At 44.7% G+C, this 14390-nt stretch overlaps 1 protein-coding gene across 1 annotated transcript; it reads right to left on the reverse strand.

The window, feature by feature from the left end:
- Positions 1-5236: 5236 nt before the first annotated feature.
- RPS14 (ribosomal protein S14) lies at positions 5237-10470 on the reverse strand. Its single transcript, XM_083728711.1, has 5 exons — positions 10316-10470; positions 7900-8050; positions 7095-7256; positions 5960-6036; positions 5237-5345 (listed from the first exon to the last, which is right to left on the reverse strand). The coding sequence occupies exons 2-5, from the start codon at positions 8046-8048 to the stop codon at positions 5278-5280; spliced, it is 456 nt and encodes a 151-aa protein (XP_083584837.1). The 5' UTR covers positions 8049-8050; positions 10316-10470; the 3' UTR covers positions 5237-5277.
- Positions 10471-14390: the final 3920 nt, after the last annotated feature.

Below are 14390 nucleotides of genomic sequence, written 5' to 3' on the forward strand. Positions count from 1 at the left end.
AAGTTACAGGGAACCAGGCAGACGGCCTTCTCGGTAGTGGCACCCACCATGTGGAACGCCCTCCCATCAGATGTCAAAGCGATAAACAACTACCTGACATTCAGAAGACATCTGAAGGCAGCCCTGTTCAGGGAAGTTTTTAATATGTGACATTTTAGTGTATCTTTCATCTTTGTTGGAAGCCGCCCAGAGTGGCTGGGGAAACCCAGCCAGATGGGCGGGGTACAAATAATAAATTATTATTATTATTATTATTATTATTATTATTATTATTATTATTATTATATAAGCCGTCGTACAGCTTCCGGGTCATGTGACCAGCATGACTAAACCGCTTATGGTGAACCAGAGCAGCGCACGGAAATGCCATTTACCTTCCCGCCGGAGCGGTACCTATTTATCTACTAGCACTTTGACGTGCTTTCGAACTGCTAGGTTGGCAGGAGCAGGGACCGAGCAACGGGAGCTCACCCCGTCGTGGGGATTCAAACCACTGACCTTCTGATCAGCAAGTCCTAGGCTCTGTGGTTTAACCCACAGCGCCACCCGCGTCCTTGGTGTAGAAAGTACTCATGGGGTAAAAGAAGATGACAAGGGGACGGGGCCCAGTGCACAGGAAGTCAAACCCTTGCCAGAGCCAGAGGAGCCCCTGCCCCCATGAACATGTTGGGTCCTGAGGTGGAATGAACAGCGGGCAGGGCACTCCAGGAAGCAGAGGCAGGCCAGTTCACTAGCTGGCCAGGTGGGGAAGGAGGCTTGTGATTCCGCAACTGGAGCAAGCTGAGAGCAGGTGAGGATGAAGCCCAGATGCTACAACCAGCAGGCACCTTATAATAAGACAGCAGAGCTTAGGTGCCATGTCTGCTCAACTGCCGTGATGGACCTTGTCTTGTGCTCTCCTGGACCACCACATTTCTACTTTGGGCTTAGATTGACCCTGAACTTCGTTTCCTGACAGTCAGCCTTTGACTTTGGATCTCAGACTGTGGGCTTTGCAGATGCTGATTGACCCTTGCATTTTGGACTGAATCGGCCAGGGGATCAGGACAATAAGTCACACTTGCTCAGCTAGAACCTTTCGCTGGATTGTGTTTACATTGGACAGTCACTGCACTGAAATGGGGCCTGCGTCTCCCTTGCGGTGCTGGGCCCTAACATATGTCAACCAGATGCGCTCCAGATGCTTTGGACTCCATCTCCCATCAGCCTCAGCCAGGTGCGATTGGTGAAGTCTATTTCAAACTTGTGGGTACCATGCTTGTTACCAGTGTTAACTGATTTATTACAGGACCTTTGTAGACTGGAGTCCACATTAGCTGATAAATCCTCTGCATTCGGCTAGTGTCTTTAACTAGCAGGTTTGAAAGTATGTTGGCGTCTAGAGTTTGGATTTGATATCCTGCCTTTCACGCCCTTTAAGGAGTCTCAAAGCGGCTAACATTCTCCTTTCCCTTCCTCCCCCACAACAAACACTCTGTGAGGTGAGTGGGGCTGAGAGACTTCAAAGAAGTGTGACTGGCCCAAGGTCACCCAGCAGCTGCATGTGGAGGAGTGGAGACGCGAACCCGGTTCCCCAGATTAGAGATTACCGCTCTTAACCACTACACCACACTGGCTCTCGGGGATCATATTGAAGATTTCCAGATACTGAAGGGTAAAACTTCAGTGCCTGTGTATCAGCTTGCATCATCACATGACCAGCAAAAGCCAAATAATGCAAAATAAGCAAAGATATGCTTGATTTGTACAACAGATGTAGCTCAGACATTTGAGCTTCTCTTGGTACAGAACTGATTTTGTAAACAAATCCCCAAATACTTTCATCTCTAAAATAACACACTACTTGTTGCGTGGCTTCTTCTTGCATCCTGTGATGTTCAACTCTCTCATCCGTAACAGTGATATTAGGTCACAAGCACTCTTGACAAGAATATTTGTAGAGCAGTGTTACATGTAGTTTTAATGAAATTGGGTGAGTAGGAAGAGTGGGAGAGGGCGAGTCAACCTTCCACCTACAATACCTTTGGTATTCATCTCCTGCCTCCTCCACCCCCCAGCTTATGAAACTAGATGTGCAAACATTGTGGTGTGAACACACAGTGGCACACACATGCCTCTATTCTGAAGTAAAGTGGCATCACCACTGTAATGGGGGATTTGATTGATTGATTGATTGATTGATTGAATGCTTGCTTTCCCTGGTTTGGTCCCCAAGTAGGAAATGGGAGAAACCATTGTCTGAAGCCCCAGAGAGCCACTGCCAGTCTGTGTGGACAATAAGAACATAAGAGCCTGCTGGATGAGGCCAATGGCCCATCTAGTCCAGCATCCTGTTCTCACAGTGGCCAATGAGATGCCTGTGGGAAGCAGGATTCAAGCAGGATTCAAGCACATGAATCCTTCAAGATCAAAAGGAAATAGGAGTTCTGCCCTGTAACAATCCTGTGCTGAATGTGTACAAAAATACACATTCTTTTTATTTCTCTTATCTAGCTACTTCTGGTGGAAGTTTTAGTACCTCACCACTTTTTTAAAATGATCTATTTGCTTAGGAAGCATTGGAACACAACTGCTAAACAAGCTACTGCTCTCTCATAACAAAGGCAGAAGTACAGTTTGAGCCTTTTGTGAAGCATTTTCTACCTAGCAACTCTAAACATCAGGAAGTAGCCAATTTCTGATTGGCTAGAATACTGGTTATCATTTCCCCTTTTCTGTTTCTTAGGTTTCCACATAAAACCACAAAAGAAAATGAGGAAGAAAGTCTTTATTTCCAAGTTCCTTTTCCACGAAATGATGCACAAAAAGAGATCATGAAAATGGAAGACATTTCAAAGAATGAGTTAGCAGTCATTAATCCAGGGACCAGAAGAATAAGGGCTGGTGGGCAGAATGAGGATTTTGGGTTTCATGAAAAAGCTTGTTTTGTTGGCATCTGTCTCAAGAGACAGTGTTGTGTGCTTCAGGGGACGAAGTCAAACTGCTGCATTAGCAGGACCCAAATTACCTTTCTGGGCTGCAAGCCTGAGCAGTGTGTGAGGTTGTGGGCTGCCCAGAAGACCACTCTTGACCTCGCTGATAGCGGAGCAATACATCTGACACCAGCTTGGCTGCAGTTGTCAGGTGGCGGTGTACAATGTGCCATCCAACCACCTTAGGGGCTCCACTCCATACTTATGTAGGGTTTACTCCAGGCTTCCTCAACCTTGGTCCTCCATGTCTTGAGACAATTCCCATCATTCCTGACCACCGGTCCTGCTAGCTAGGGATCATGGAAGTTGTAGGCCAAAAACATCTGGAGGGCTGAGGTTGAGGAAGCCTGGTTTACTCCTTAGCCTCTTCTTCTCCCAATGATGTCCCACAAAGCAGTGGAGCAGTTTATTTATTATTGCATTATTAATAACAAGGAGATAAGCATTGCTTCAAGCATCAAAATAACTTGACTGCCCTTAGGTACAGGGCAGAAGCTCAATTTGGAGAAAGCAGTGTCATTTGCTGTACTGCCTCAGGCAGTGAAATGTTTTGGGCTTGCTCCGAGAATATACTTTTGCCCCTTGCATATTCTCATCAGCCTAAATACAGAAGTAGACCTCAGCTACATGCAAGGTCCTGTGACATTTTATCTATTGTTTCTCCCAAGTCAGGAAGAAACTAGCCTGCCACCAAAACCGTGCTGCGGAACCAAAACCTGTTTTGAAGAAAATGCTTAAAACACTCAGAACTGTACAGCCCATAATATAAAAAGGGAAATAACCCAAGGCCAAGGTACAGTCCAAGATGGCAGTAACTCCTTTCTGCTTTTACAGGCTTTTTGGTTATCAATAATATTGTTGCTACAACTTGGACACAGTCTGTATTGAGAAAAGGTCCAGCATTCATTTGGCATGATGGAACCAGAGACTGATGAACCAGGCATGGCCTGACTTAAGTAGTAATGTATTATTTATACCCTGTCCATCTGGCTGGGTTTTCCCAGGCACTCTGGGCGGCTCCCAACAGAATATGAAAAACACGCTAAAACATCAAACATTTACAACTTCCCTAAGTAACACTGCAACAATTTTTAAAGATTATTTTCTAAGTTCTTGCTCTGAAAGTCTCCATCTTCAGACACCAAGGGGTAGTAGCCTGAGATATGCCCTATTCTACTGTGGCTCCTGGCCTGTGGAGCACCAATCCTAACTTTCAATGTAAAGTTAAAACTTATTTGCCTGGGATTTTAATTAACAGTTTAATTTTAGAACCATGATTTATTTTTTAAAAAACAAAACCCTGCTGCTTTCTTGTTTCATGATGCCTGTTTATATTAATGCAGTTAGTTTCTGAACAGTTTTGTGCCTGTTTTAGTGGAAGCTGCCTTGTGAATTTTTAGCAAAATTAAGAGAGACAGGATATAAATAAGTGCAGTGTTAATAAGAAAGTGAGCTATGACAAAGTCCTTATTTTTGCTTCTCCCTAGTTCTTGACAAAAAGACTAATACTGCAATGCTATCCACTTACATGGGAGTAAATGTCATTGAAAGTAGCAAGTTACTTCTGAGAAAACAAGCTTGGGATTTCTGTGCAGCAATAATGCAATGTAAATGAAAAATCTCAATTCAGATCCACAGCTCTACCATGGTAAATCTGTATTGACGATTTGCATGTGACAATGCACTAGTGAATACAAAATAATCTGAAATAATGAAAAGCTAAGGTGCATCCAAGAAGGCAGATGGGGAAGAATCAAATTATTCCTTTCATACAGATTTAAATGTTTTTCTAAATGGATCCCTGAAAGGTGTATGTGGCAACTTAAGATGAGTCCAGAATTCTGTTATACAAAATCAAAAGAACACATTGCTAGCCTATTGCATCTAAAACCAAACAGTGCTTTGGGGGAAGTGGCTGTCCAGGGTTGTGTGTGTGTGTTTTTTTTTTAAAGTTCAATCTATATATGGAATTGAGATGCTTTCTCTCTACTTTTATCCACCACCTTCAAAATTGTCCTTAGACTGTAGCAAGATTTTTTTTATTTTTGCTAAGTAGTATTGAGTAGCTTCATAGAAAAATAACTCGGTGGAAAAGTGATACAACAGAAATCCTGTGGAAGCTGTTAATGCACAGGAAAAACTCCCCCAAAGAGTCTGCTTTTCATGTAAGTAATTAGTGAGAAAAGGTCCAACTCAAGGATGCACTTTTAAGGATACCAGCGGTGACTAGAGTTGTATAAGAAAAGAACAAATGAGAGCAGAAGTTTATTGGAAAGCTTTAATGATGAAAGATAACAGCTACTGTTTACAGACGGCGACCACGGCGACCGCCCTTTCTGCGAGTGCTGTCTGAAGGGATAGGGGTGACATCCTCTGTGGAGAGAAATAAGGATTTCACATTCAGAAGACTTTCTTGCATACACAGGTCCCACAAACATACAAAACCCTCTTAAGTCACTTTTCAGATGGTAAATGAAACAATTTTCCAATGCAGAAGGCTGGTGGTCAAAATCTAACACTAAGAACCCAATTTACTGCAGAATCGTAAGTCAGACTGAGAAGCTGTACTTCCAATTTACAGCAACTGTATTTTAGGATGTGAAAGTCCAAGTTCAGACAAGCCTGCAGAGGCTTTAGGACTTCCACTTAATTAAGAAGGGATGACACAACTACCAGGGGAAAACATTTAATAATACCATGGTAGTTACCAAAATGCAGCTTAGCACCAGTTTCAATTCTTTCTAACTAAAGGTCACAACTGATGTTGGGACATCTCCTTGTCTAATCTGCAATATTTCTGTACTTCATATCTTAAACTCAGCACCTTTAACATGTACCCCACAATCTTGAAAAGCGTTATCACAGGAAACCAAGAGGGCTTGTTTAACACCTGAGTAAGAATGGGACATTAAGAAACAGCTGTTTTCTAAAAGAGACGGTTTCCAAGGAGATGCATTCTTCAAATGCATCTTCGGTTGACAACTCACCAATGCGCCCTATCTTCATGCCAGATCGAGCCAGAGCTCTGAGGGCTGACTGGGCTCCAGGCCCAGGAGTCTTTGTTCTGCAAAGGAAAAAAATGAAGAACTACATGAAGCAGATAAGCATTTACTAATAATCTCTGATGTCCAGTCGGTCTCCACTGCATTTGTTTATATATACTGGATGGTTCTATAATAATTCATATGGAGGGAATAAACTGGTGACGAAGACCAATGTGGGACAAGCAGGGAGATAAGATGGCAGTTCAACTTCAAGCTTTTGGTCTAGTGGCAAATAGGGCTCTTACTGTAGTTTTATAAAAGCTATGTCATTTTCAGCTAAATTCATAGGCTCACCTTTATGCTGGAAGTTGAAGGAAAGAGTGTAATGGAGGCATTTTATATTAACCAGCAGGGTTCCCCCCTTGAATTCAGACATTTAATCTACTGGGAATGCCAATCAGTTTCTGTGATTCATGAAATTATGTTCTTTTTTTTTGTCTTGGGTGCCTGCTACCCCTTGGGAATTATCCTTGCCATAATCCATGTGGATTCTCAAGATATCTCTGCTGCTTGCCTTTTCTACCCTATGCAGAACTGAGAAGGCTTCCATCTTTTTTGCTTCTGACTGCAAGGCCTATGTCTAATGGGCATAGAATATCTCTGTTCTATTAAGGGAAATACATAGAAGCATTCAAAAGAAGTGGCTATATTAGGGTTGTCATATTTCAAAAAGAAAAAACCTGAAGACCCCGAGGCTATATTAGCTGCAACCTGATCTCACTGACAAATAATGTGGACAATACTTTTTATAAGATCATGGTAGTCCAAACTGCAACTTAGTCCATCTGAATGCAAAGCTTATTTAGGTAAGAGAAAAACAACAAAATATCCACAAAGATATTAAGCCAACCAATATATGCATTCAGTGACAAGAGGGTATCCTCTCTGCTCCCCCCCCCCCGGTCTACAGAATGCTACAAAATTATATATACAGTAACGTTCTCATATGGTATTCCTGCATAATGTAGACTGTTAAGAGGTGAATGCTGAATGCCTTAGATTCTAATTAGTATCTGATTAATTACATTTTATAAACTCTGTGTGGGATACTCTGTGTGGGAGAGAATGACAGACATACCTATTTCCACCTGTAGCCCGCAACTTGATGTGAAGGGCAGTGATTCCTAGCTCCTTGCACCTCTGAGCTACATCCTGGGCAGCCAGCATAGCAGCATAAGGAGAAGACTCGTCCCTGTCAGCCTTCACTTTCATGCCACCAGTTACTCGGCAGATTGTTTCCCTGAGAAAGAAGGAACAGAGAGATTATTTGAGGAACGCCAAGTCTAGTCTCACTTTCACAGGAGATACGAAGTTACAGGGTAAGCAGATAAATTGTATTCTTGGCTTCTTTGCCAAATTGTTTTTAAAATATGGAAGCAACAACTTCCAAACCTTACCGCATCTACTGCTGCCCACAAGTCCTAAATCCTAGCAGACAAGACACAGAACCAGTCACACAAAATTTAGCTTTCCCTTATGTCCCCACTTACTCCAGTATGCCTGAACAGCTTATAGCAGGTCATGGGGAACTGGTGGCCCTCCATTGTGTTGGATTCTAACTCCCACAAGCCCCAGCCAGGCAGCATAGCCAATGGTATTTGTAGTTCAGAAACACCTGGAGGCCCACATTGTTTCCTGAGTCCTGACTTACAGGATTTTAAACTAAGGGAACCTTTCTGTACCAATGTGAGTGTGTCTCTTGATTTCTGCATTTGATCAAGGGTCTGCCTGTGATGTCCAGCACTATATGTCCAGTAGATGCATTCAGGAGTACTGAGGTGTAAAAGTTTACCAAACGTCATAGAGCAACATTCCCTGCCCCCATACATATTTCATTTTATAAACATGTTAAAGAAAGCAGTCATAAACAGGTGCCTACTCACTTGCCAGACAGGTCAGTTACATGGACAAAAGTGTCATTGAAGGAAGCGAAGATGTGGCAGACTCCAAACACATTCTCTCCTTCAGCCACCTGTGGTCCCAGACTGATAACTTGTTCTTCCTTCTTTTCCTTGCCCTTACGAGGTGCCATTTCTGTTATAAGAAAACAACAACAAATTATGGAGGATATGGAAGGCCTTAAAGTGCTGTCTCTTGGAAGGGATCTACTGATAAAACTTTAAGATTCCAGAGCAAGGAAAGTAAGTAGTTCAGACCCAAATCACACAAGCAAGCTATTTTAATAAGCAGCTACGTGGGGCTAGTTGACAGCCCTTTTTGCAGCTCTGTGCACAGAAAATCTTTTCTGTAATGGTGCCAACTTCCAGCTCAGTCAGGCAGTACAGCAGCCTTCACCAACCTAGTGCCCTACCACACCCAGCAGCCCCAGCCAGCATGGTTGTGCTGTATGGGGCAGAAGGGAATCTTAGTCCAAAGCACCTTGGCAAAGGTTGCAAAAGAAGCACCTGTGTCTGAAGTTCCAGCTTCTAACTGCACCTCACTCCCAGCAACATCCACTCACCCTTGCAGCAACCCAGCTTTTCCTTGCCTCAGAAAACAAGGAAATCACTGCATCAGGTACTTCTCTCTCACATCCCTTCTGTATGAGTGTGCATTTCAGTGAAATGTGTTGCTTCCACACTAATTATACTAGCTAGCAGGTTACAAAGATTAACAACCTCCCTGAATAACTTGCACAGGAATAATGCTAATCAAACAGCACACATTACCACAATCACATCCCTATAGGAAAAATCCTGCACTCCTTAATCAGGTATGCTTAGGCCTATAGCATGATACATTTCCCAACATCATACATGTGGCAAGATCCCCACTGCTCTTATCTGTAATATTTAGCAATATATATTCCACAGACAATCCATCAAGAAGATGGGAGTAGGGGCAAATGGACCCTCAGCACTTAAGTACTTCTAAACAAAAGGGTATGTAAAAAACAGATATGTATCTTACAGCAGAGAAACCCTCCAGTCACTACATTCAACATTCAAATAAAGGGAATTATAGGCAGAATGTATGGAAACCTAGATGGCAGCGATTTTGCAGAGACAAGAATACAGCATGGCTAGTCAACACGGTAACCTCCAGATGCTTTGTACTACAACTCCCATCAACCTCAGCTTGCATGATAAGGAGCATTAGGAGGTGGAGCACAAAGTGTCTAGATGGCAGCACATTGGCTATCACTGGAATATGGAAGCAGCTTTAGCATACTTAAAAAACAAAATAAACGATGTTCCTAGCCCAAGTGACTGCAGAAGTAATCCTGAAAACTTTTTCAGGTCTGGCTGAGAATTCTCATGGCCATAGAGAATATATTAATCTATGCCATTACTATGATTTACTGTTCTTATGGTTAGAAAAGAAGGGTTAGCTGTCTCTCCCATGTACAAAGCTCAACCTGCCCATCTAGAACACAAAAAATCATTCTATAATTAAGAAGTACGCTGTGGTTACGATCGGTTTAAGCAAATAATATCCGAACACTGAACAATCCAAAAAGAGCATGCACACACACAGTATGTGTGTGTGGCATTCCAGGTGAAAAGAACCAAGCACATTTCGCTCTCTAAAGCACAACTGATTTCCAGAAGTCAGTCCTACGGAATTGAAGGCAAACTACTGCTAGGTAAGCAGGCTTTAGGATTGCAGCCTTTGAGGTGGAAACTTTAAAAATAGGGCTATTAAGGCTGCAATCCTGCAGAGCTAGGCCGTGTACAGTATGTAACCTTAGACAACTTCGTGATGCGTGGATCTTTTTTCTCTCAATGTAACAGTACGGCCTGAAAACACAAACATGATGCCAGACCATCTCTGATCTCACAAGGCCGCAATCAGACCCAGAAAGTTCACTTCCAAGGGATGAGGGAATTTGTGAGTTGAAACAACCTGCAGCTACTAAGTAAAGAAGCTTTTCCCACGTCAAACCATCTCAAAAGGAAGGGAGCCAGCCTGCCTACCGGAGAGCAGACTCAGCCACAGGCCCAAGCGGCGGCCCTGGGGGAACCTCTAACCTCGTCCACTTTGGTCTTAATGAGAACCACAAAGGCCTACATCACGGAAAGCGACTCAAGCTACTGCTTCGCCTCTTAATAAAGCAAGAGGCGCGCAACTGAAACAAAAGGCGCTACGAGGCTCCATCCCCGCTTTGCCCAGCCGCGCTCCTTCCCACTGCGGTGCTGCCTACCCCCGCGGACCCCGGGGGCACCAGGCCCTCCCCTCCGCCGCTCTCCCCGTGCAGCCAGCGGAGGAGAGGCCAGGCAAACCGCGGACATATTCGGGGAGAGCCGGGTCCCCGAGGATGGGGGTGGATGGAAGTTACCCCCCTCTCTCGACACTTACTCGCACGTCTCCGCAGGCAGCAACCAACACCGGAAAGGAAGAGGCGGGCGTCGCGGGGGTCAGAGGTCACCTCGCTTCACCCGGAAGCGATACGGCTACAAAGGCGGATCACTTCCTCGAAAGACAATCCGGCTTAATCTTTAAATGCAGATACACACACACACACGGAATTTGATCGATTGGGGAAGTGATGGAAGATAGAGAGAAAAAAAGGGGGGAAGGAAAAATAAGGCGGGAGTAGGAATGAACTATTCCAAAATGGCGAAGGGGGTAGTGATGAAAACCCTCACTAAAGATGGCGGAGCCTAGATAAAGTCCTTTCCTCGAGATGTCGGGCGGCGGCTCTGACGTCAGCGCGTTCCACCCCAGCCGCACACATAAAACGGGGGTGCGTTGTCCTCGCCTTTTGCGAGTGTCCGTGGCGAAGATGGAGGCTGCGGGGAAGGAAAGCGGGAACTGGCGCATTTATATAAACTTCAACATATTTGAAAAGGGCAGACGCAAATCGTTCATTGATTCCTCGCTGTGCGCGAGCGCACCTCACGGTCCTGTTGGGTAGCCGCTTCCTCTGCGCCGGCCTTTCTCCGCGAGGAGAGGACCGCGCTTGCTATCCCTTGCTTTTGACGCTCGGATGTGGCTGGCCCCGTTTTCCCAGTGCCGAAATGTGCTGGCTCTGCAAGTGTTTTGTCTGTGCCGAAACACAGTCCTGAGTTTCTCTGCCCATCGGCTAATAATAATAATAATTTTTTTATTTATACCTCGCCCTCCCCAGCCAAGACCGGGCTCAGAGCTGCTTACAAGCAATAATAAAAACAATATGAATGATTACAACTTAAAAACAAAAATAAAATGCAACATTAAAATATTAAAATGTAGCCTCATCGCAGGAGGAGAAGGAAAAGAAGAAAAAAAAAGAGGGAGGGAATCAAATTGGCTCCAAGCCAAAGGCCAGGCAGAACAACTCTGTCTTACAGGCCCTGCGGAAAGAAATCAGATCCTGCAGGGCCCTGGGCTCATGAGGCAGAGCGTTCCACCAGGCCGGAGCCAGAGTTGAAAAGGCCCTGGCTCTGGTTGAAGCCAATCTAACTTCTTTAGGGCCTGGGACCACTAGGGTGTTGTTATTTATGGACCTTGAGGCTCTCCGTGGAGCATACCAGGAGAGGCGGTCCCGTAGGTACGAGGGTTCTAGGCCGTGAAGGGCTTTAAAGGTCAAAAGCAGCACCTTAAATCTGACCCTGTACTCCACCGGGAGCCAGTGCAGCTTGAAAAGCACTGGGTGAATATGCTCCCATGGCAGAGACCCCGTGAGGAGCCTCGCTGCAGCATTCTGTACCCGCTGGAGTTTCTGGGACAGCTTCAAGGGCAGCCCCGCATAGAGTGAATTACAGTAGTCAAGCCTGGAGATGACCGTCACATGGATCACTGCGGCCAGGTCGGGGCGAGAAAGGTAAGGGACCAACTGCTTGATGCGGCGAAGGTGGAAAAATGTCGCCTTGGCTGTTGCTGTAACTTGCGCCTCCATGGAAAGGGAGGCATCAAGGATTACACCCAAACTCTTAACGGAAGGCAATGGCACTAATTGGGCCCCCGCAAGAGAAGGGAGTTGGTCCCTCATCCCCATGCCATCCCGACCTAGCCATAGGACCTCTGTCTTCGAAGGATTTCGTTTCAATTGGCTCCCACGAAACCATCCAGCCACAGCTTCCAAGCATCTGGTCAGTGGATGAAGTGCTTCTGCCGAGGGGTGCTTAGGCTCCGAAAGCAATATTTAATTGCATATACAGCATTACTTAGAAAAATGGTTGCGGCAATTACAATCGAAATGGCTACAGCCGGGGGTCCCATTTCTGCAATAACCAAAGTGTAGTTTTCCCAGAAGGTGGGAAACCTATTCAGAGATCAGACCTTTTCTTCCCCACAGCTGGTATCAGCATTTATTATTTGCAAAAGTGCTTATATGATGGGGGTTAGAGAGTAGGGTTGCCATATTACATATCTCAAAAAGTGAGTGAAGTTGTTGAACTTGTTTTGGGTTGTGTGCCAAAAAGCTGTAGAACCATTGAGAATATCTGTACCTGGCCCTACGACCAATTTCTTTTTCTGAGATTGAGACCGTTTGCCAGGGGTAGGCAAACAAAGGCCCGGGGGCCGGATCTGGCCCAAATGCCTTCTCAATCCGGCCCACGGGCGGTCCGGGAATCAGCATGTTTTTACATGAGTAGAATGTGTCCTTTTATTCAAAATGCATCTCTGGGTTATTTGTGGGGCCTGCCTGGTGTTTTTACATGAGTAGAATGTGTGCTTTTATTTAAATTGCATTTCTGGGTTATTTGTGGGGCGCAGGAATCCGTTCACCCCCCCAAAAAAAATATAGTCTGGCCCACCACATGGTCTGAGGGAGAGTGGACCAGCCCCCTGCTGAAAAAGTTTGCTGACCCCTGCCATTTGTGCTAGTGGTAGAATATCATACTGACAGAGCAATCCATATCCCTTTTATGTTGGGCTGCTGCTGATGGGACGGTGTGTCTCTGGTGCAGATCTCCCTTGTCTGCCTACCAAGAAATGGGGCTTTCCAGAGGTGGGGCTGAATGTTCCCTGGATCTTTTGGAATGTGAGTTGACCATGCTGCCATCATGTGGCAGTGTTGAGTGAGCTGGGCCCAGTCTCTGCCTGCACCCTTCACCTGGGATGCACAGCAAAGCTATGAAAGTGACAGTGACCCTGCTGCTCTGTAAAGCCCCACCATGCTGGCTGGGTGGAAGTGTTAGGATTGCTCCCAAAGAAGGGCCTGTGGTTTTCCTAATATGGTGCTGACACAGTCTGTTAATTTACCTCCAGAAAATTGCCAGTTACAACAGAACTTTGGTCCTCCAGATGTTGCTGCACATACCACTGGCTATGAAAGTTGTAGTTCAGCAACATCTGGAGGACCAAAGTTCCTCATAGCTGAGTGAAAAGAATGACCTAACCTAAAGCGTGTGGGCTGTATCCAACTAAGCGCTTCTCAGACCTATTGAAATTAATGCATATGGCTTAATTTAGGTATTTTAATTTTAAGAGGTCTACCCTGAGTAGAAATGAGTTGGATACAACCCTGTGATTTTCATAATATCACTGGTTTGACAATTGTGCAGATGCTGAGAAACAGGCAGACAAACAGAAAAATGTTTAATTTTTATTTGTATTCATTGCAGAAGCAAAACATGGTTAAAAAATAGTATTGCCCAAAACTGCACTAGTTTTGAATGATTGCATTTTGTTGTTTACGCATGTATGGCTTTCATTTTTGATGCATTTTGTCAGCTATCCTGTGTACATGGCATCCATTGCATACAATACAGCTAACTTGCATGTGTTGTTCGGATCGGTCATAGTTTGTCAGCTGTGTACTTGTATAGGATTCATAGGATAGAGTTAGCTGTGTCAATGAAGCAGTGCTTGCTTCTGTACAAAATACATGATTCGTAGTTGCTAATTTGTAGTTGCTGATGAAAAATAATTAATAACTAAGCAGAATTAAAACAGGTTTATGGTTAACCCCACCTCCTCTGCTTGCAACCCTGCTCATAGCATTACTGGTTATGAGCTCACGTGGCTTGTTTCCATTATTGTCAGGCGGAAAGTGCTGACTGTGCCTGAATGAAACACAAGGCTGTGGTTATTAAAATATGAGTTACGTATGTCCTTTGATCTGTGGGGGGGGGGGATTTCCTCTGAGACCCCCAGCAATTTTCCAAGTGGTCTGCTGGTGGTGGGGTGGGGAACTGAGGACTGCTAGTCTGGGCGCTGGGCATACGTAATATTAAACAGGTCCTGCCTGCAGGCTCAACAAAAGGGAACAGAATTGGAGAAAGAAAATGTCTCACTTGCTGGGGGAGGCTAAAAGGAATCTTCAAAAGTTGCAGTTAAAAAAACACAACCCACAGTTATATAACAATTAGCCTAAAATTGGAAAAAAGAAGAGAATCAAGTGGAACATCATCAAGAGAGAAACACATGATAAAATAAGTATATTTTAAATAATTTCTTAAACAGAGACAAGGAGGGAGCCAACCGCTTCAAGTCTCCCTAAACC

The sequence above is a fragment of the Podarcis gaigeae genome (genome assembly GCF_964106915.1).
Source record: "Podarcis gaigeae genome assembly, chromosome: 2".
Classification (NCBI taxonomy): Eukaryota; Metazoa; Chordata; class Lepidosauria; order Squamata; family Lacertidae; genus Podarcis; species Podarcis gaigeae.

What these genes read in the sequence shown, in the direction of transcription:
- RPS14 (XM_083728711.1), bottom strand. Translation starts at nt 8,048, where the DNA reads ATGGCACCTCGTAAGGGCAAGGAAAAGAAGGAAGAACAAGTTATCAGT. An exon ending in CGGGCTACAGGTGGAAATAG is followed by an intron (nt 6,037 to 7,094) that starts GTATGTCTGTCA and finishes TTTCCTTTGCAG; the next exon opens with AACAAAGACTCCTGGGCCTG. An exon ending in CATGAAGATAGGGCGCATTG is followed by an intron (nt 5,346 to 5,959) that starts GTGAGTTGTCAA and finishes TTCTCTCCACAG; the next exon opens with AGGATGTCACCCCTATCCCT.